At 45.8% G+C, this 23,093-nt stretch overlaps 1 protein-coding gene across 3 annotated transcripts in view; it reads right to left on the reverse strand.

Moving 5' to 3' along the window:
* Nucleotides 1-11,811, reverse strand: part of TARBP1 (TAR (HIV-1) RNA binding protein 1) — an 85,559-nt gene extending 73,748 nt beyond the window's left edge. For all 3 annotated transcript variants that reach the window (XR_005833217.1, XM_008689657.2, XM_040624301.1), the window contains exons 1-5: nucleotides 10,875-11,811; nucleotides 5,273-5,370; nucleotides 3,772-3,841; nucleotides 1,508-1,656; nucleotides 568-620 (exon numbers count right to left, since the gene is read on the reverse strand). Coding sequence is in view for 2 of the 3 variants with exons in the window: in XM_008689657.2 (XP_008687879.2) it covers nucleotides 568-620; nucleotides 1,508-1,656; nucleotides 3,772-3,841; nucleotides 5,273-5,370; nucleotides 10,875-11,811 (1,307 nt within the window). In the remaining variant the exon portion in view is untranslated. The remainder of the gene's footprint in view (nucleotides 1-567; nucleotides 621-1,507; nucleotides 1,657-3,771; nucleotides 3,842-5,272; nucleotides 5,371-10,874) is intronic.
* Nucleotides 11,812-23,093: the final 11,282 nt, after the last annotated feature.

Genomic DNA, 23,093 nt, shown 5'->3' on the forward strand with positions numbered 1-23,093 from the left:
TAAGTCCACTCAGCAGACAGAGCTGGGAAACCGACGTACACCCACAGGGAGAGAAGGAGTGATTAAGCAAACACGGTGACACGTTGACATCGAGGGAATGTGGACGAAAGGTACATGGGATTTTTTTTTATTATCCTCACAACTTTTAACTCCAAATAAAAAGTTAAAAAAAAAAAAAAAAGGAAAGAAAGTTTAGAATGCTGGTTAGCCAAAGTCACTACAATTTCCAAGACAGCAGGAATCAGAGCAAGGGGAAGAACATAAGCTTGGCAAGATATACTTTCCATAAACTCTAAGAGTGGAAGCGTTCAAGGTAAGAAAGAAAACAAAACCAAGAAAACGAACAAACAGAAAGAAGGAACACTTGATACAACTAAAAGAAGAAGACCAAGAAGAATCACACATAGAGAAGGGACTTCACAGCAAGAAAAAGTTGAATGTCTGTTCGGCGATATGTGTCATGCACCAAATGCATCCAACAGCCTGGTCGTACTCCGCAAACACGTTACGCTTCTACATCAAGGACATATTCCTACATGGCTGCTAGATGACACGATGTTTGTTTACCTGATGTACAGAGAGCTCTCCGAAAGCGCATCCATTAATGGTCCAATAATAAACTGAAACAAAAAAAATGTAGTTGATGTTAAGTTACAGGTGCAACTTTGAAAAGCCGGCTTGCCGTAGCTGCGCGTCCCAGCAGGGCTGCAGGCGAGCTGTTCTGAGCAAAGCTGATCCCTTCCGCTGCGGGCTAATTCAGGGCAATGCTGGAGGGTACCTTAATTCCGCCACCGCAACAAATATGTACAGAATCTTCCCACCTGATAAAAACTGAGGAAGAGAGATCACGGGGGGCCAGCAAGGAAGAAAGGAGCCCAAAGAAGAAACACCCAGTGGAAAATAAGCAGTTACAAGGAAAAACAAAACTGTGCTCAAACCCCTGTGCCTGGAAAATAAAATGGGAAAAAATTGTGCTTTCAAAAATATGACAAGACATTGGGTCAAAAAAGCAAGTGTACAGGAAATGCAGGAAGGACGGGAGAAGGTGGAAAATGATACGTAACAAAACATGACAGCCTGTCATGAGTTAGGAAGGTTTCCTAGGGTACCTCTATGTGAGGGTAAATTACTCTACCTTAAGTAATCATGTGACTCCCTGGCAATACAAGACTTAAAATCACAGCTATAATTCTGTCTCTGCTTTGTGTGATTTCTGACAAAGGGAAGTACAGATGCTAATAAATATGGCTCAAAAGGCAATCTCTGCTTAATATAGTAGCTAACAATAATTCATTGGCTCAGAACTGGGGGAACAGCATCCCTAAACAGCAATAATTCAGAGATTCGGAACTGTGACAACAGCATCATTATGCAAATCTATAAAATGTCACTTGCTCTGAGAGAGCCTAGTATATATTTTTTGAAGATCACATTATGATGCAACAAATGTCTTTACCTCTCATCTCTTGACAAAGGGAGCAAGGGGGAAGAAAAAGGCTGTCATTACCTCAGAAAACTCTGGTGAAAATGGAAGGATCTTTGTTTCATACAGCTCCAAAAAATGGATAACACCTTCTTTGGTCAGGATTTTATTTTCACTTTCAAACATTCTTTTATAAATACACATATGCCAGGATGGGTGCACGAGCCAACACCCTGTGGAGATAAAACATGTGACGCTGACACGGATTCTCACACTCTGTGGCTCCGCACAGACGACAGATTCATAAACACACACAGCTACACATGGACACGTTAACTTCGTTACAACATACAGTGACTTTACAGACCTATCCGACGGTGTAACCACATTCAGGCAGTTTCATTTACAAAGACGGCAAGCAACTTTACCGCTACCACAGTGCACAGAGGTTAACTATTACCCCATGCACGTGGGCTGGAACTTCAGATCTGGGGTGATGTCAAACAACCCTTCTGTCACCCTACTTCCATCCATTTTTCCCACAGAATCTGAAACTGTCACTCCTCTGCTCAAGAGTATGCTTCTCATACTCTTGCAAGAAAATCTGACCAAGGCAGGAAGCGACCCTGAGAACAGCGTCGATGCTACCCCCGCCTCCCACAGCCACCACCCTGTGCCATGCTGGTCCTTCCGGTCCTCGGCCCCACGTCAGGGCTTCTGTGCACACTGCCGTCTCAACTCAGCTCCGATGTCCTTCCTGGGGTGGGCCTTCCCTGACGACCCTCTCTAAGGGATGGCCCCACTCACTGTATATTCCATTTCAGTCCCTTGTTTGGTACCTTCATAGAACTTATCATTACAACTTTTTTTTCATGGAAAAGAGACAAAAATTAAGTGAAAAAAAGCATATCTGTCTCACCACTTTATCCCTAGCACTTAGCATATACTGGACATTAAGTGAATCTCTATTCAATATATAAATGAGTGGGGGAAAAAAAAAACCCAAAACATAATAAATATGTACCTCAGAGGTATTTTTTAACTCTTTTGAAATATCTTTTAATTCTTCTAGAAAAAAAATCATTCAGCATTTTTAACTCATGACATTCTAGAAATGGTCCATTATTTGTACTTTACACCAAGATGCTTGCTTGTTCAATGCTTTGGCAACGGTAATTTTTCCAAACCTGTCACTGCTATCTGATTTGGTTTGCCAAGAGCTGTGGGCAAAACGTGGGAATAAGAGAATCATTTAATAGTAAATGCATACGTGAAGTCACAACAGGATTCAATTAAATTCTAGCCTCAGGTGACTATAGATTCTTACGGTCTGTGAAAAATCCCAGTGTCTCAGAAAACCACCACAGCGCTCGACTGGATAAAGCTCAACATCTAAGGGGTCGAACTATTAAAGTTGTAATTATCTGGAGGAGGCACTAAAACCCATTTACCCAGGTTAATTCTCACGGGTAAACACGCTAATGCCGCAGTGTATCATTCATACGCACACAAAACACTGTCAGCCTGCATTTAGCTGTTTTGTTGATACAAATGGTGTCTCATAAAATAATTTTAGGAAGCTCCAGTTTCTGTCTATTTCTCCTAAGAAGCTCTCAAAACACAGTACTGATTAAAGGCTTGAAAACCACACTTAAAGTTATATCTTGGAATCTTTCTAAAAATGTCCAAGATACAGAATAATAACTGAAATCCCGAAAAGTAACGAACAATGAAACAGAGATAGAGAATAAGAACGGAAAGCAGTTAAAATATATAATGCCAAAGAGCCGTTATTAACAAGGTAAAGTACCCCATCATGAAAACATTCCTAAAGAACCCTTATCTTAAGGGTGTATACAAATGATTACAGACACCACGATCTGCTGAGGGGGAAGAAGTCGGGGGGGCCTATGGAGGGTGGAGGCACAAGCCGGCCACGTGCTGGTCACTGCGGATGCTGGGTGGTGGGGCTCACTTTACATATGCCTCTCCTTCTGTAAATGTTTGAAATGTTCCGTGATCAGAAGTTTACAAAATTAACCATACCGCTAAATTACGCTAAATTACAGAAAACTCTGCAGCCACTCAGAGGTATGTTTTCAAAGACTAAGGGTACAGGTGAATACATCTGGACATACTGCTCAGTAAGACAGAACGCTACAAACGATCAGTCCAGAAGGCACGCGTCTGGAATGTTAACAGCTGTTCTCCTGGCAGCAGATGCGTGTTTTTCTGTGTTACACTTTGATGGTCTTTCCAAAGTCTCTATAATGCGTAAGAATTAGTTATAAAATCAAGGGGGGGGAAGCTATAAATGTTATAAAAATCAAAATACAAGTAACCATTACCGTTTTCCTCTGACACTGCATATTCAAACAGACTGTTTAGCTTTGGTAAAACTGGCTTTATCACGTGGATCTGAAAACAAAAACAAAAAACCATATGAAATAAAAACTACCCTTTAAAAACTCAGATGAACTTTAAAACTTTAGAAATTCACATGAAACTTATTTTCATCTATTGTACAACAGTAACCCTACTACGCAGAAGGTGCCCGATTCTTCCATAAATTCCGGTCTATGAGACTGAGCGTGGCAAAGCTAATGAATACGCCCTAGGATACAGTGACAGTAATGTCACATTTGTACAGTGAGCATCACAAATCATGTCATGTAATCCTCAACTGTCCTGGGAAATAGGTAGGGCTGATAATACCAACAGAATACCAAGAGGGCAAAAAAAATATTCCCCCGAGTCACTCAAGTGATGTTCAAGGCCACACATGCAGAGCAGGGCCAGACTAGTGTAGGTAAATACAGGTAAATTGTAGAGCTTCTTAAATAAATCATGGGGGGCCTTAGTATCTGCTGATGAAGGATAACCATAGAAGTGCATCTGAATTTGGAAATGCTTTCTTTGTTCCTCATGTACATTTAGCCCATGAGTAATTCTTTATTTCAGTCCACGAACAATGCCTGGTACACACTTGGGGTGACAGCTAGCAATGAGTATCCGGACGGCCAGCCCCTCGGAGGTCTGCAGCTGGCAGACCGGGAGGCCCTGCACCACCAAGGGCTCTGCTCTCCACCAGTGATCCCAGAGCAGCAGAGGCGTCATCTGGGAACTTGAGAAACACCTGAATTCCCAGGCCCCGCCCCCAGACCTACTGAATCAGGAACTCTAGGGACCAGACCCAGCAATTTGTACTTTAACAAGCCATCTGGGTAATTCTAAGGAGTGTTAAAGTTTGAGAACCACTGGACTAGATTAGGTCATCTTAAGAGATTCTGGTCAACTTAAAAATTCTACAAAAACCAATTCATAGTTAACTAAAAATGATTTTTTAAGTTTCCACTTGCAGGACCAGTACACACAGCTCTAAAAAACTAAAACAGGAAGGAAGGAAGGAAGGAAGGAAGGAAGGAAGGAAGGAAGGAAAAGAAAGGAAAGGGAGGAAGGAAAGGGAGGAAGGAAAGGGAGGAAGGGCAGGTAGTTATTTACATAACAATTTACCTCAAATTGCCTTAAGTAACATTTTCCTAAGTCTGTATTTCTTTGAAGATTATTCATAACGCTGAGAAACTAAAAACTAACACTTCAGAAGTAAATGTCAAGGGAAGAACTAGTAAGACTAAAACTCTTTGAGTGACAATTTAAGTCAATTAAAAGTATGCTTTAATTTCCTAAGTTAACATTCAGTTTTAAATTGCATTTATGCCAGAAAACAAAGTACATTTGTATCCTATTATGCTTTATCCAAATTGGTCTTTCTGCATTGCGTTTACGGAATGTTGGAAAAAAATTAAAACTACATCTACATAGGATTTGTTAAAATATGAAAACACTTACCTGATTTCCTTCTAGAGTTTCCATAATTAAAATATAGTTTTCCCAAAACTTTAGAAGCTCATCTTTCTTCTTCTCAGACCACCAAAACAGACTTGGGCCTGACATGGTTTAAAAAAGAAAATTAGTTCCTCCTTTTGTAGATTTTATAAGTTTCTAATGACAATCATTTTTAAAATAATGCCACTATTAGCAAATACTGTATTCTCTAATAATGGAGGGCATCCCTTATCAAAGCCTAGATAGGAGGCTTGGGCTAAGATGAATCTCAGAAGGTTTTTTTTTTTTTCTTTTAATTACGATTACTGCTTTTAGAGTTCTTGGTTAGAATCATGGATTTGAACACATAAACCCTACTTTCTCTCCCCAAGAACCTCACTGTAACAGTCAAGGATTTTTCGAAGGCAAAAACCCAGAAGAATGGCGAAAACGGGGGAGCAGACAATAGCAGTGAAATTTAGTTTGAAAATCAGAGAAAAACAAGCAGACTCAAGAAAAGTGAATATAAAGCGGCACATGGAAAGCCAAGAAAAAAAACTGATTTACACTTGAACATCTCCCCAGACCTAAGGAACTGGCAGCCAAAGTTACTCTGTAAGTGGAGGCGAAAAGCAAGGCTAAAGAGAATTTTGTTCAGTGTGTTTAAGAAACAGACCCTCTGTGCCCTTTCCTATGCTCTGAGCAGGAAAAAGCCTGGAGTTTATTCCCTGGAGCAGGTAAAATTGTGGGTCTCTGGATTAAGGTGCACTGGATCCTACTAGGGTCGGGAGTAAGTGAACATGGATGCACCCTGGATGCTAAGACCTCTTCTGCCCCTCGGGTCCCAGAATGCTGGCCAGGCCTTCACTGTGCAGCAGCAGACTGGAAGGTCTCCGTGGAATCTGGCCAGTCGAAGAGGAAAGACGTGACAATGCTGCCATCAGAGATTACCCAATACCATGGGGCTTGGCCAGATCACCTCACAGTGAAGTTCACGGTCAGCAAGCACCACTTATGTGTTCAGATTTAGGGTTCCTTATTTTTTTTTTTTAAGATTTATTTATTTATTTGAGAGAGAGAGAGAGTTCATGAGCGAGCGGGGGAGAGAGGCAGAGGAAGAGAGAGAGAAATCCTCAAGCAGACTCCCTGCCAAGCTCGGAGCCCAAAACGGGACTCAAACCCACAACCCTGAGATCATGACCTGAGCAGAAACCAAGAGTTGAGGGGCGCCTGGATGGTGCAGTCGTTAAGCATCTGCCTTCGGCTCAGGGAGTGATCCCAGAGTCCTGGGATCGAGCCCCGCATCAGGCTCCTCTGCTGGGAGCCTGCTTCTTCCTCTCCCACTCCCTCTGCTTGTGTTCTCTCTCTCGCTGGCTGTCTCTCTCTCTGTCAAATAAATAAATAAAATCTTAAAAAAAAAAAAGAAAGAAAGAAAGAAAGAAACCAAGAGTTGAAGCTCAACTGACCGAGCCATCCAGGTGCCCCACTGGTTCCTTAGTCTTAAATATAAACAGGTATCTAAGGATCACCAGCCATCTGGGGAAACATCCACATTAAAGATCAAGACCAAAACAAACAGAGGAAATCTGGAGAGAACCAAACTATGCCAGAGGAAGAAAATCTCATGCTGTCATAAGAACAGGATATGATTAAAAAGGGGACATTAGAAGAACAAAAAAGATCTCACAAGAATAAAACTTTGACAGCTAAAACCAGAAACTCCAAGAAAGGACTGGAAATAATGTTGAGGGAGTCACCCAGGAAATAGAACCAAGACACAAAATCATAGGAAACAGGAAAGATGCTTTGATAAACCAGTCCAGGAGCTTCGATATCCAACAAGAGAACAGAAAGCAGAGAGGAAGGGAGGAAAGAAAGTAATCCTGGAAAAGTTCTCAGAACCAAAGAACATGATTTCCGGATTGACCAGGTCCACCGAGTGCCCAGCACAAGGATGAAAACTGACCGGTACCAAAACTGCAAAACTTCAGAATGACGGTGCACAGTCCCCACTGACTCCCATGCAGAAGAAACAAACATACAAACAAATACGATTCCGAACGGTTTCAGACGGCTCGACAGCAGCACTGGAAGCTCAAGCTTCTAAGACAATAAATAGATCAGTGCCTTCAAAATTCCGAATGGAAACATTTTCCAAGCTAGAATTCTACCCCCATCAAACCGTAAATCAACTGTGATGGGAAAACAAAGGCATTTAGACATGCTTGCTCTCAGTTTCCACTTAGGATAGAGAAAGCTACAGAAGAACATTCCTGCCATACTGACAAAGAGAAAACACCGGACAATATGCACAATCCCAAACCCCTCGCACCTGAGACTACAATGCCTCCAGGGATCGGAACTCCAAAGGGCAGAAAACCTCTGTCCAAGAACACACAGGACACTCAAACTGAATCTACCTCTGGCCAAGTGCAGGAAGAGGAGGTGGTCACCAAAAAGTAGTTAAAAAAAAAAATGAGGGGCACCTGGGTGGCGCAGCTGGTTAAGGGTCCGTCTCTTGGTTTCAGCTCAGGTCATGATCTCAGGGTCGTGGGATCGAGCCCCATGTTGGGCTCCTTGCAGAGTGTGATTCTCTCCCCCTCCCCCTGCTCACACTCTCTCTCTCTCTCTTGCTCTAAAATAAAATAAAAACTTTTTTTAAAAAAGGAAAAAAAACCCTAATGAACGTTTGAGTTTTTCAAAGCCAGGTGTAGGTTAGTTTGACAGCCTAGAACCCTGGGAACCCCAAAGGGAGAACGCAACCACTCATCAGCTCATTTCCTTAGGCATCCCCCAGGTGTTCTGAGAAAGACCATGTGGGAGGCAAGAGACTTTGGAGCCCAGGCATGCAGGGCCCGCGTAGGTCTGAGAGGACAGCAGGACTAACTGGAGCAGCCCATCCCAGCCCTACAGGAGTGCAAGGTCGTGGTCATCGGCTGAAGCCTGTCTGCACCCAGGACCCTCCTCAAACAGGAGACCAAAGCTGTCTGCCCCTGGAGGAAACCCTGCCACATCCCCACGCCTGTCCTGGTGCCGACACCAGGCAAAAGTTGGCCGCCCCAAGGGATGGATAGAAAACCTGCTCGCCCAACGAAACCCCTCACGCCGAGAGTCCTGCACTGATACAAAGCAGGTCTGCTGCTGTGAGGGGAGGGCAGGAAACCTGCAGTCAAGGCCTACCACAGGTATGAGCAGAATGCAGCCACAGCAGGAGTGGGTGAGGGAACTCTACACCCTTCGCTACTTAGGAGGCAAGGTTATTTGCCACTGGGGAGAGAGCAGACATGGTAAAAAAGCTGGATGGAACCCTGAGGTGCAGGCACATGGGGCCGAAGAAGAGGCTGGAGAGGAAGAAATGAAAAGATCCCCTCTCTCCACCCTCCATCTCAAGCCTTGCACCCAGTAACAGACGTCAGCGGTCTCCACTTGAGGGAAGGACGGAAGCGTGAAGAACCCCAAGTGAGGTGCTAGCATCAACGGCTTCAGAGAACAGGAACACTGAGGAAAAACCTCTAGGGACTCCCGGCTTCCCACTGAACACAGGTAGCAACACCCCACAACCACAGCAGCAACAAGATCCAAATCCAGCTTCCCGATAAACTAGTATGAGCCAACCCCCAACACTCACGGCCTCATAGAAGGGGAGGAGCGCCCATCTCTAGACATAAATATTTACTTCACGCTACTGAAAAGAGTGACACCCCCCTCTCACCCAGAGATAAAACAAAAAACAAAACCAAACTTAGAGATGGCCCATGCAGAAGACGATTCACATGTTAAAGGATCTAGGGAAAAAGGCAGACAACCTGTACGAACAGATGGGGATCTTCAGGGAACGGAAATTAAGTGTCAGATGGAAATAACAGAAATAAAACATATCAGGGGCGCCTGGGCGGCTCAGTCGGTTAAGCGTCCAAGTCCTGGTTTTGGCTCAAGTCATGATCTTGGGGTCCTGGGATGGAGCCCCGTGTTGGGCTCCACGCTCAGCGGGGAGTCTGCTTGTCCCTCACTCTCCCCCAGCTCACGCACACTCTCCTTCTCTAAAACAAATAAGTAATCTTTAAAAACATATCAGACACAAGCATCCTCGGATGGATATATGGGACATGCTCTGATAAAAATTTTTATTTCTGGAAGATGCCTACACCAAAACAGGTGATTAAACCAAAACGGAAGATTCGAACTCCAGGAAACAAGAGTGCCAAGACAGGCATCAGGTGAAGGCAGATGTAAGAATTGGCAGTCAGGCTGAGCTTGTAAGGGGAATGCAGGAGAGATGTCTTCAAGAAAATGATCGGACTTTGTACAAGAAAGATTTAGAGGATAGCTAACACTTTTAAGGCTGAATTAGTGATAAATATAGAGAGAACCAAACAAATTTGTAAATGACATAATTCCAGGAAAAACTTGCAGGAAGGAAAAAAAAATCATAATTTACTACAAGATCACCTGTGAAGAACATCTTCCGTCATAACTCTGTAAATGTTGAACTCACATTTCACGAAAGTATAACTACGGCAACTGATGGTGATTTATCCAGATTATTGGGAGACATAGAGGTAAGTACTAAAATAATCGGTTAAAACAGGTACAAGTGGTCGCTCTCTGAGGGGGCAAACTGGGGGTGGGCAGGGAGCAAAGACTACTGCTCATATTTAAAACTCTGCAGAACTCTTTAAATTACTTTAATTTGGGTCATTGAAAAAGTGTTCTCCAGTGAAAACTCTCGTCGGATGATCACCAATTTGTGGACTGTCAAAATACTTACTATCTAACGTTTTAGACAAACATGAAAATCTACTCACAACTCCAACCAAACAAAAACCGCTTAGCAGTAAGAGGCGTAGAAATTGAAATTGTAGAAATTTTCTATGTATTGGGACAATTCTGAATTATTCTATTTTGGTCTTGGGCTGCTCAGAAAGATGGCTGAAGCCCACTTTCGCACATTGCAGTGAACAAACCAAAGAACAGGAAGTGCCAAATTGAAGGGAGTCCTTGCTAGTTTAACCGCTCTTGTTTTGTAATAAAGGAGTAGGAAGCATAGTCTCAAAGTTTTAAAAAAAATTACTTAAAATCAGACTCATCCTATTAAATCAATAGCAGAAATACCATCAAAAGGTCGACTTGAGGACCATACATTTAACAAATTTTAGTCCCCAGTAAGAGAACTGCCAAGGGAAATTTCCAAAGAATGTGATGATTTCTAGGACAGAGTTCTAATGTTCAAAACTCAATCCACTGGTCAGTACAGGTAAATAATTTTTCTTTCAATTTGATGGAAGCTAACCCTTCCTTCCTATTAGGATGGACGTAATCAAGATCGCTCAAATGTGGGCTGTAAAGTCCTGCTTGGGCTCAGTCAGGTTCCTGATTTTCCCACGGGTGCAGGGTTCCGCCCTGCTCTGGGTCAGAAAGGTGAGGAAGTGCTGACTGTTCTCAGCTGCAGTGATTCGTAGTCACTTGGAGAACACCCCAGAGGTGAGGTTCCCAAGGTTTCCAGGCTTTACGGTTAACGGATACACATTAGGCACGGAGGGCGGATAGCTGGGTTTTGGAAGCAGGAGCCCCCCACCCCGCCCCAGAAAGCCAAGTGGCGCTGGGCCGGAAGCAAAGAGGCAAGTACCGTTTCCTTCCTGGGGGCCGCAGGTGCAGTGGGCCCCCAGCTCCGCCGACACCTCCACCGCCCTCTGCAGCAGGTAGCGCGCTCGCTTGCGCGTCAAGGCGTCCTGGGCCTGGGCCAGCCCCGCCTGCACCGTCCTCCAGAAGCGCCAGCAGCGCCGCGCGTCGGGTTCCTCCTCTCCCGCCCCAGGACCGCGGTCGGCGCCGGGTTCCGGCAGCAGCCTCTCGGCCAGGGCACTAAGCACCAGCAGCTGCGGCCCGACGTGGCCCGGCCCCGAGGGCGCCCCGGCTGCGACCAGCCCGCCCCATACGGCCCGCAGCACCGCCCCGCCGCACTGGCCCAGGGCCGGCAGCAGCCTCCCGGCCGCCAGCGCCGCCGCGTCCTCCGCGGGCCCGGCCTCATCCCGGTTCCCGTCCGCGCCCAGCGCCAAGGCGAGGGCGGCCTGCGCCACCCGCTCCAGCAGCGGCCCGTCCTCGCGGGGCCGGAGGCAGGGCCCGACGGCCGCCAGCACCTCCACGGCCGCCTCGGCGCCGGGCACCGGCCCCCCAGCGAGCAGGTCGCGCAGCGCCTCCTCCGCCAGGGCGGCCGCCAGCTGCGGGCCACCGGCGAGGCGGGCGCACGAGCGCAAGGCGGCACTCGCCGCCCTCAGCACGCGTCGGCGGTGCCGGGCCAGCGGGCCGGGGTCCGAGCCGCCCGCGGGGCGCCAGCGCAGGCCCCGCAGTAGCGGAACCAAGTACCCGGCTGCGACCTCGCGCGCCGCCTCCGGGACCGCGCCCGCGCCCCCGCCGCCACGGCGCGCCTCCTCGTCCTCGAGTCGCTGCAGTAGAAAGCACAGCGTCTCCACGCGCTCCGCGGACGCCTCCCCGCGGCACAGCGCCCCAAGCAGGACCCGGGGGTCCCGGCTCTGCGACAGCAGCGTTTCCGCGAGGACCCACTCCATTTGCCGCGCGCGCGGCGCCGACACCCGGCGCCCAAATGGGGGGCCGGCGTGCGCGAGTGCGTGCGCGTGCGCGGCTGGCCGCACGGAGGCCTGTGGGAGGGGGCCTGCAGCCTGGCCCTGGTCCGGCTCAGCCCGCCGTGGCCTCCTGCCAGCAGCACGGCCGGCAGCCTGATCCCTCTCGCCCCTCCCTCACTGTTTTTTAGAAGAAAGGTGCCCCTCGTTCAACGTTACTGTAGTACGTGGGTGAACTCCATCAACTCCTAATTGGAGATTGGCCTGCCCCGGAGCCCTAAATCAAGCAGGCCTGCCGGGTAGAGGTACACCGAGGTGCACTTCACAGCCACGTAGACACTTATTTTCAAAAAGGCACAGGCTGGCACCACCCACAAAGAGATTGACCTCGTGGGTCTGAAATGTGTTCTGGACACTTGCAAGAAAACCCCATAAAACAAAAAAACCCGAAAATGTGAGAATGGTTCAGAGGCCCTGAAAAGTGCTTTAGCTATGTGTTAGGGGCCGGGCTGAGAAGGAGAGGCCCACCCCAGCCTTTGCGGTCCGTGCCCAATGCCGACTGTAACATGTAGATGTTTCTGCACAGTGCTTGTGTTCTGTGCAATCTCAAAACTTGTCCGTCTGTGTGTTTTCTGTGTTTGTGGCAGCACCTGCTGCTACCTACGAAAACAAAGCCCCAGGTTAGCATGTCTCTTCCTGGTTTGGTTCCTGGCTGAATCCCAGGCAAACTGAACCTATAACATGGCTTTTCTTCACCTTCTAACCGTAAAGATCTCTCCTGTAGTCAATGGAGAAGACACTATCCCACCTTCAAAGAGTTTGACATATAATAAACATAGCTGATAAGGTAGAATTCAAAGTTATTTAAAGTTAAGGTTACTTTTATATCGTTTAAAGTCATTTTTATAGTTTGATTTTATAAAATTTAAAGGTATTTAAATTTAAAGTTACCAGACATCAGAGATGCAAGATTTTTTCCCCATCTTTCAGTCATTCCGTTTTTCATGGATAGAATGCATAAATGGTTCTACGGTAAATCCACTTGGAATAAATACCAATTGCCTTCAACATATATTTTTCATATACCTATCAAACAAAAATGGACAAAACTCTCGGAGCAGACACTTATTAAATGAAGACACGCAGGGACAGACCTCTGAGAAGGTGTTCAACATTCATTGTTAGAGAAATGCAAATTAAACCATCAAAGAGATACCACTTCCCTCCCACTAGAATGGCTTAAGTTTTAAAGATTGAAAAGAGCCAAGCACTCACTTTGGAAAGCTGTTTCTCATGAAGTTAAAGAGCACTTACTTCATGACTGGGCAGTTCCACCCCTAGATATTTGTCTAAAATAAATGAAAACATATTATGACAAAAATGCTTGTACAGGCATGTTTTTGACAACATTAGTCGTTATAACCAAAAGTTTATGACCACCTAAATGTCCATGGATGGAGGAATAGATTAATTGTGATCCACTCATGTAATAATGCTTGCTATTCACCAATAGTGAATTACTAATCCATGCAACAACATGGGTAAATCTCAAAATGTTATATGGAACAAAAGAAGCCAGAGAATAAAGTTTACATACTGCATGGTTCCATGTATGTGAAATTCAAGAATAGCCAAAAGTAATCTTTTGGGTAGAAACGAGAATGGTAGTTGCCTATAGGGAATGGAGGTTAAAACAGGACACAAGGGAACTTTCTGAGGTAATGGAAATATTTTTCTTGATTAGTGTGTTGGTCACCCAGGTTTCACACTTGTCAAAACTCCTTGAAATGAATCCTTGAGATCTAGGCATTTCAGTGCATGTAAGCTTTACCTCAGCTTTTAAAAAGGACTTATTAAAAACATACTCATAAGTTGGCCTATGTTCCGGTCCCAGTTACCTACAGAATGAAGCCCAGCTCTGGAGTATGCACTGAAGGTTTCTCAGCATCTGGTGAAAGCCAACCAGCCTCATAATAATTCCCCCTACTCTGCCCTGTGTCCCAGCCACACGGAACAAGGTGGGCATGTGGTCTCCTAACCACAAAAGCCGCCTTTTCCGTCTTTATTGTGCTCCATGGTTGAGGATTTCCTTTCCCTGAAGCGCTGTCTTCCTCAGGTTCTCATGTTCTCATGACATAGCTTCTTCCTGTTTTCTTTTCCCGACTTTCCCAGCTGTTCCTTCTCTAGCTCTTTGAAGGAAGACTCCTCTTCCTCTTCCTGACCTGTTTCCAGAGTTACATCTTCAGACCCCTGTTCTTCTCACTTTATAAATTTTACTGGAGTAACTTCATTAAAACTATAGATTGGGCTACCATTTACAAGCTGAGGATGGGGGGAAAATCTGTATCTCCCGTCCAGATCTCTCTCCTGACCCCTCAACCCATCTACCCACCTGCTTACCAGATGTCTCCATTGGCATACCACCCAAGGCATCGGTATCACTTTATACTTTTACAAACTTAAGCCCGGTTATCCTCATTCCTCCAGCATCCTTACTTCTTCCCAAGTATTTCTAAAATTCTAGTGTTCCCCCAACCCCTGTCCCCAAACAATACCTGAGTTTTCGACTGTTCTTATTTCTCGCTAAAATAACAGCAACGATCTCCCCCCTGAATCACTCTCCACTCCAATACACTCCATGCTGCTACCAGGATGATCTTCCTAAAATCAAACCATCGGCGCCCATAGCCCTCAGAATAATGTTTCAATTCTTTAATGTGAGATCCAAGATGCCTTGTGGGGTGGCCCCTGCCGACTTCTCCAGCCCCATCTCCCACGAGCCCCATATACACCTGGTTTTCAAAGTCCCTAAAACATGCCACGTGCTCTCACTTCATCCTTTCAAAAGCCCTTCCATCATCCCATTAGCCCGTACCTCTATTCCACCCAACAAGGACGCAGTTCCTTTTGAGACACAGTTCAATGTCACCTCTCCGGACAATCATTTCTTAATACCTCACTCCCACCAAAAACACCCACCTGCAACCTAAGGTAGGTGACCCTCTTCCAAATTCCCAAAACATCCTAGCATAGCAGCAACACTGCATTTGTCATGCTGCGACGTAATTGCAGGTTTACGTTTCTGCCCGCCTCTCCACCATGAGCACATTGAGGGCTGGGGCTGGTGGGGGGAGGTATGGAGTCTTTGTCTTTAGCCGCACTAATCCCAGCCCTTGCACCTCTAGCTATATCACGCTCAAGAAATGCTATTGAGGAGGACCTGGGGGGCTCAGTCCGTTAAGTGTCCAGCTCTTGATTTCAGCTCAGGTCGTGATATCATGGGTCGTGAGTTCGAACCCCGAGTAGGGCTCCGTGCTGAGCAGGGAGTCTGCTTAAGATTCTCTCTCTCCCTCTGTCCCTCGCGCCCCACCCCCCACTCACACACACACACTCTTACTCTCTCTCTCTCTTTTTTTTTTTTATAATTTTTTATTATATTATGTTAGTCACCATACAGTACATCCCTAGTTTTTGATGTAAAGTTCCATGATTCATTACTTGCATATAACACCCAGTGCACCATGCAGTATGTGCCCTCCTTAATCCCCATCACTGGCCTGTTCCAATCCCCCACTCCCTCCCCTCTGAAGCCCTCAGTTTGTTTCCCAGAGTCCATAGTCTCTCATGGTTCATTCCCCCTTCTGTTTACCCCTCCTTCATTCCTCCCCTCCCTCTCCCACCGATCCTCCTATCTCTCATGTTCCATATATGAGTGAAACCATATGATCCATGCTACCCAGAGCAATCTACACTTTCAATGCTATCCCGATCAAAATACCAATGACATTTTTCAAGGAACTGGAACAAATAGTCCTTAAATTTGTATGGAACCGGAAAAGGCCCCGAATCTCCAAGGAACTGTTGAAAAGGAAAAACAAAGCTGGGGGCATCACAATGCCGGATTTCGAGCTGTACTACAAAGCTGTGATCACAAAGACAGCATGGTACTGGCACAAATACAGACACATAGACCAATGGAACAGAATAGAGAGCCCAGAAATGGACCCTCGGCTCTTTGGGCAACTAATCTTTGATAAAGCAGGAAAAAACATCCGGTGGGAAAAAGACAGTCTCTTCAATAAATGGTGCTGGGAAAATTGGACAGCTACATGCAAAAGAATGAAACTTGACCACTATCTCACACCATACACAAAAATAAACTCCAAATGGATGAAAGACCTCGATGTGAGACAGGAATCCATCAAAATCCTGGAGGACAACATAGGCAACAACCTCTATGACATTGGCCAAAGCAACCTTTTTCATGACACATCTCCAAAGGCAAGAGAAACAAAAGATAAAATGAACTTGTGGGACTTCATCAAGATAAAAAGCTTCTGCACAGCCAAGGAAACAGTCAAAAAAACTAAGAGGCAGCCCACGGAACAAGAGAAGGTATTTGCAAATGACACTACAGATAAAGGACTGGTATCCAAGATCTACAAAGAACTTCTCAAACTCAATACACGAGAAACAAATAAATGAATCAAATAACGGGCAGAAGATATGAACTTTTCCAATGATGACCTACAAATGGCTAACAGACACATGAAAAAATGTTCAAAATCATTAGCCATCAGGGAAATTCATATCAAAACCACACTGAGATACCACCTTACGCCAGTTAGAATGGCAAAAATCAACAAGGCAGGAAACAGCAATTGCTGGAGAGGATGTGAAGAAAGGGGATCCCTCCTACATTGTTGGTGGGAATGCAGGTTGGTGCAGCCACTCTGGAAAACAGTGTGGAGGTCCCTTAAAAAGTTATAAATTGGGGGCGCCTGGGTGGCACAGCGGTTAGGCGTCTGCCTTCAACTCAGGGCGTGATTCTGGCGTTCTGGGATCGAGCCCCACATCAGGCTCTTCCGCTATGAGCCTGCTTCTTTCTCTCCCACTCCCCCTGCTTGTGTTCCCTCTCTCGCTGGCTGTCTCTATCTCTGTCAAATAAATAAAATCTTAAAAAAAAAAAAAGTTAAAAATTGAGCTACCCTATGATCCAGCCATTGCACTACTGGGTATTTACCCCAAAGATACAGATGTAGTGAAGAGAAGGGCCATAGGCACCCCAATGTTCATAGCAGGGTTGTCCACAATCACTCTGTCTCTAATAAATAAATAAATAAATCTTTAAGAGAGAAATGCTTACTGATGGACTAACCATCTCTAATTCCTTCATGAAGACCCAAATTACAAGGCATTTCCGGGAAGCCACTCCTGATGCTCTGAATCCTACTAGCTTCTACTTCCGTATTCTCCAAACCTTCAATTGTAGTAACAACAGTGGCTAACGGTTACCCATCATACTTGCTATAAAGAAGACGTGGTAATATTTTTCTGTATGTATTAATACATTTAACCCTCAAAACAACTCATAAATGAAGTGCTATTATTGTTCTCATTTTACAGAAGAGGAAACCAAGAATGGGGGAGGTTAAGTAACTTGCCCCAGAGTCACACGACAGAAAAGCAGCAGAGCTGACCCAAAGCCATGCACCCTGCTATGTGTTACCTCTAAAACATCGAGAGAGAAAGGGACACAATTAACATGTCAGGTTTACTGCCTCATATTCTCTGCACTTCCTGTGTCCAGGATAGCGTCACCACTCAGTAAATACTGTTGTGTGAATGGATGAATGTGTATGTTTCTGCCACAGCTGATGAGCCCCTTAAGAATTAGGATTTTGCTTTAATCCATTTTATATCCTACACACCAAACAAAGTACTGGAAACATGGTAGCCCTGCAGTGAGGGCTTGAACCTGGGTAAATAAGAAGTCAGTATTTTGTGGTGACAGTATGATAAATTCATCAGTCAGAAAATTTGCAGGGACAGCATCACTCTTGAAGCATGAGCATTTGAAACCTGACATCCTTGTCGCCCGGAACAACATGTAATAATATTGGTAGAGGAGACCCAGAGTCTCCAGCTACCTCTCCTCATCCTCACAAAGGTGAATGGTTTGTTGCAAGTGAGAGAATGGGGTTGAGAATTGTTTGCTGTCCCTAATCCTTGCAATTTCTCTGGTTCATGCATAAATGGATAGAGTTTACGACTAGCAGTTATTTTAACAGCAAAAACAGGTGCCAGGATAGGCAAGTGTTAGAGTCTCTCCTGCTTTCTGAGCTATTTTATTTTATTTTATTTTATTTTAAGATTTTATTTATATGACAGAGAGAGACACAGCCGGAGAGGGAACATAAGCAGGGGGAGTGGGAGAGGGAGAAGCAGGTTTCCTGCTGAGCAGGAAATGTGGGGCTCGATCCCAGGACCCTGGGATCATGACCTGAGCCAAAGGCAGACCCTTAACAACTGAGCCACCCAGGCGCCCCATTTCTGAGATACTTTGCTCAAGGATTCGTGTATTCCACGTTCTCTCTTGCGTCCCTTATGCCCAAAGCCTGCCACATGCTGTTTCCTCCAGCAAGGAATGTGGATGCTTCTGAGAAAGAGATTCTGCCTGTGCTCTGTCTGGATGCAAGCGTCTGGCAATGGTCCCTGGGATGTGCTCCCTGCTCCACCTCTGGTTCTCCTGGCTGAACGACCCCCGTGCTTAGGCTCTCACGACACAGGTTGCAACATACAAATCATTCAGATTTATGGGCGTGAGTTGCCTACGCCATATATTTAAAGTCTTCCCATGAGATCTCTAAAGACGGATATCCCGGATTCCCTTCTAAGCTGAATCACTTCTAAATGTGATCGTTTGGCAGTGCCTCTGAATTTTAATCCTGACTCTTCTCACATTTCCAATTTACAATGAATACTGCTTCCTCTGTGGAAGGGTAATGAAGAGAGGCAAATGGGGAAGAGGATGTGTAAGTTAGGGAATGTCATCCAGGTAACTGTGTTCTCAAATGTCTCTTACTTGGAGGAATGTTGGTACGAACTCCCTGTTTGCTGTTGCTGGGGCTTCCTGCAGGTACTGAACCGATCTTTCTGGAACGAGTGAGCAAGAGCAACACCATCCTGTGGATAATAGATACCCACAGAAAATAGTAAATGATGAACACCCATCCAGAGATAGGTACACAGGGTTCAAAACCCACTGAAAAAGTCCCTTTTAAGTGCCTGCGTCTTGCATGCACGTGGGCTCTGGAACGAATGTGCAGATCTGGTTCGAAGCTGACATTTCTCTGGATAGAAGATGGTGCTGTTGTCAATGTGGGGTGCTTTTCCATCCTTGGGGTTCACAGCTACAAAGTAGAAGACACGTACGGAAGGCAAGAAGCGCGACTACTAGCAAGATTTCAGCTGGATCTTCAGCTGTTTACCTCTGAGGGTCTAAGAATGGGAGGGAGCTGCTTGACAGGTTCTGTCTGAGATTTTTTTTTGCCTTGTGATGTCTCCCATGAAAGCCCTGAGAGAATCTCTGCGGAGACAATTACTGTAGCCATATCAGGAGTAGGTTTATGTGAAGGGCGATATCCAGAAGCCTCGATTCCCTTTGGGGGTCTGTGGCAGACACCAGTAGCTGTTCATCCAATATCTATCCCCCCCCCCTTGCTCACAAAACCCTGATTTTGTTCTGGATGCAGGTGTGTTAACCCCCCGGGCAGTGGCTCATACTTAGGCAGCCAGCAGGGCAATCTTGTTCCCCACTTTCCTTTCCTTAGAGTTAGGGAATGGGGGCTGGCTGTGTGTCCCAGTTCTTGACAAAGAGACCTCAGCAGAAGTCTGCTAGTGATACGTCTAGGAAATCTTCTGCTTTCTTTGAAGATTATATTTATTTATTGTCAGAGAGAGAGCACAAGCCGGGGTCGGGGGGACAAAGGGAGAAGCAGGCTCCCCGCTGATCAAGGCGTCTGATGTGAGACTGGATCCCAGGACGCTGGGATCATGACCTGAGCTGAAGGCAGATGCTTAGCTGACTGAGCCACCCAAGGAGTCCCAAAGCTTTTGCTTTCTGAGAGAGAAGAGAGACCGTCCATCACTGCCCCAGCCTGCCTCTCCTCCTTCTCCCCTGAACACAGTGTGGACCCTGGACCGGTGTCAGCCCTCTCGATCCCATCAGAGAACACGTGTGAGGTGACAAACTCCGCATTAAAGGCGGCAGGGAAGAAACCCCAGGAAGAACCTGGCTTCTTCGGAGCTGCTAACCACTGCTAGAAAGTATCTATTTCGGGACTTACTGTTACATGAGAAAAATAAGCCCCTGTTTGCTTAAGCATCTCTTGTTGAGTTTTCCATACTTACATAAGTCAAGTATTCCTACCCGATGCAGATCTCGTGCCCAGCTGCACATTATTTCGTATTCTTGCCTCAATTAGTTCTGAACATCTCACTCTTTCTGGGCTGAGGAACCCCTTTCTGACCAATTGTCGTGATCGTTTCTGCCTCGAACCCCGCATTCACTGTTGCTAAGCCCCATTCAAAAGGAGACGACACGATTCATTCTGGGCATCCATTCTTCCTTCCTCTGTTTCTCAGCTTGTGCTCAAGTGTCTGGGCACAGCGAAGCTTGTGCCATTAGCGTCCCATGAATACGTACCTTCCAGTTCTGCCTTTCTAGGAAGTAAGATCTTCCCTGGGGTTGGCCTCACCCAGAATCTGTTGGCTTTCAACTTGGTGCCAGAGGAGAATCACTAGGGATCTTGAACCCCCAGAACAGACCACTCATACAGAATGCCTGGCCTCACCCTGAATCAGTCAAACCAGAAACTCAGAGCATGGGGTACAAGCATCCGTATTTTTTTTTTTTTTTGAAAGCTCCACAAGCTGGCTGAGAATGGCTGGCTCCCTCATGCATTTGCTACCTCTCATGGTAGATATTTACAATAAATTAAGGGAGAAAGGGAGACAAAGAAAACTTAAATATTTGGGACAAGCCATCCTTTGGAGACTCAGCAAATCAGCCGATTAGAGACAGACACTGCCTTACCTCCGCCCCAGACTGCCTCACTCATTTGAAGATGCAGAGAAAGAGAAGCGAGAAGAACTGAGTCGGTGGCCCAACTAAGGGGAGGGAAGGAGGTGCGACCGTGTTCACAGCAGCCCCCGGGAGGGACGCGTTCATTCCAAGTATGCCATGTGTTGTCTCCCCTGAGATCCCAGTGAAATATTGGGATGCTATGAAGGCTGTGAAATTTTCCATCATTTTATCTTTTAAACACAATCTAAGAGCTTTTTAAAAAAGAGGAAAAAAATTGTCTTTGCTCCTACCACTAGATCCTTTCCTCTCCTTTTTGGTTTTCTGCAAACAGAAGGGGTTCTGCATAAGTGTGGTCCCTGGTTCTAGCGAGTGCAGAAAGCCCCACTGAGGCTGCTCTCACCCAAGGGGCTGCATCCCTAGGAGTTTGGCAGACGGAGGGAGCAGGATGAAGCCTGCTTATCCTGTTTCTGAAGCAAAATCAGAATTCTCAAGCTTTGCTCTTGCTGTCAGCATCTCTCCCCCTGTTGCTGCTGTTCCCTGGGGAGGCGATGGCAGGGTCTGCGGTCACACAAGGATCCTGTTAAATGATGAATTACAATTCCAGAGCAGGCAGCAGGTCACCGCAGGGAGAATTTGAAGCCGAGGGAGTTCTTACCAATGCCAACACCAACGCCAATGTGATAGCGTGGCCGCATTTGCAATAAGGAAGGAGGGGAAATCCATTATGAACTGTCTTTATTTTGCTAGTCCACCAATAAGCATTGAAAGGCTGCATTTCGCCAAACTTGGGACGTACCAGACCAATCAAATTCTCCCCAGTAGTAGCTGCTACCCGAGGAGCTTTTTCTCGAAATCCTGCGAATTTCCTTTCCCTGGTAGCTTAGTAGGTGTCCATAGAGACAGTTTGGCAAGTGGATTTAGATTTTTGCCCCTGGGCTCAGAGCCAGAGGGCATTAAGTAGATATGGCTGATTTCTCACTGGGGGTGGGACAAGGCTTTTAAGGTGAGCAATTGAGACAGTTTTCAAGATTCCAGGCAAAGATAGTGTGTGGTTTATTATTTTTTTTCCTGTGGAGTTAGGGCAGGAGTAGTTTCCAGCCCACAAACAGATGCCAGAGGTGTCACTCACCTCCACAAGGCAGCTCCCAGCCTTGGTGCTAGGTCTTGTGCAGTGGGACGCCTACATTTTTTTTTTCACTGAAATATGTCCTGTGCTGGGTTCTTTTTCTTTGACAATGGGCACGCGCAACACATGATGGTTAAGGTGATGTGTCAACCTGAGGATGTTTTTTGTTGAGATAATATTATGTGGATGAACTTGGAGGAAAGCAGATTGTGGGTGGGCCTCATCCAATCAGTTGACGGCCTGAATAGAACAAAAAGACTGGCCTCCCTAAGCAGGAGGAAACGCTGCAGCATGGCTTTCAGACTACATCTGCATCACTGGCCCTCTTGAGTCTCCAACCTGCTGACCCACACTGAAGACTTGGACTTGTCAGCTTCCATAATCGCAAGAACGAACTTATAGTAAAATCTCTTTCTCTGGGAGCGTCTGGGTGGCTCAGGTGGTTAAGCGTCTGCCTTCAGCTCAGGTCATGATCCCAGGGTCCTGGGATCAAGCCCCACATCGGGCTCCCGGCTCAGTGGGGAAACTGCTTCTCTCTCTCAAATAAATAAGTAAAATCTTTAAAAAAATTACTTTCTCTGTATATATCATACATATATCCTATTGGTTCTGTTTCTCTGGAGAACCCTGACTGATCCCAAACACTTAAGTACTTCTGAAAACATTGTTTACTAAATGTAATGCTGAGTAAAAAAATTTAAAAAGTATTTGCCAAGTGTTAGAAGTTCATTTTAAAGACTGTTGTGTTTTTAAGTTGATAGTCTCATGTCTTTCTAATGATAGGTAGTTTTATTTTTTAAGTTCAGCATTGCTCTCATTGGCTAATAAACACTACAGTGTTTCTGAGTCTGTAAGAAATAGGTGTTATGGAACTAACTTTTCTCAACCAACCAATCAGTCGAGATAAATTTATTCAGCATCCATCCACTATATATTCCCTTAAACGGTTTATAAAAGTCAGTGTGGTTTATCGCTCACGTGTATCTTCCTCTCCTTTCTGTGCGCCGAAAAGAGGGGAGCCTTTGTAATGCAAGGCGCAGGTGGAAGGAGACAGACAGCCACTCAACACAAGAGTGTATGGGAGAGATGCTAGCAGGAGGGGTGATGTTTTCCACGCAGAAAGTTGAATTGTTTTTAGGATAGTCTACCCAGAGACCTGACTTTCGAGGCTGTCTTCCTGCTTCCTTCCTCATCCTCAAAATTGAAGACCACCCTACACTTCACACACACACACACACACACACACTGTACACACACACACACACAGCATCCCAC

Source organism: Ursus maritimus, unplaced genomic scaffold (genome assembly GCF_017311325.1).
Source record: "Ursus maritimus isolate PB19 unplaced genomic scaffold, ASM1731132v1 scaffold_7, whole genome shotgun sequence".
Taxonomy (NCBI): Eukaryota; Metazoa; Chordata; class Mammalia; order Carnivora; family Ursidae; genus Ursus; species Ursus maritimus.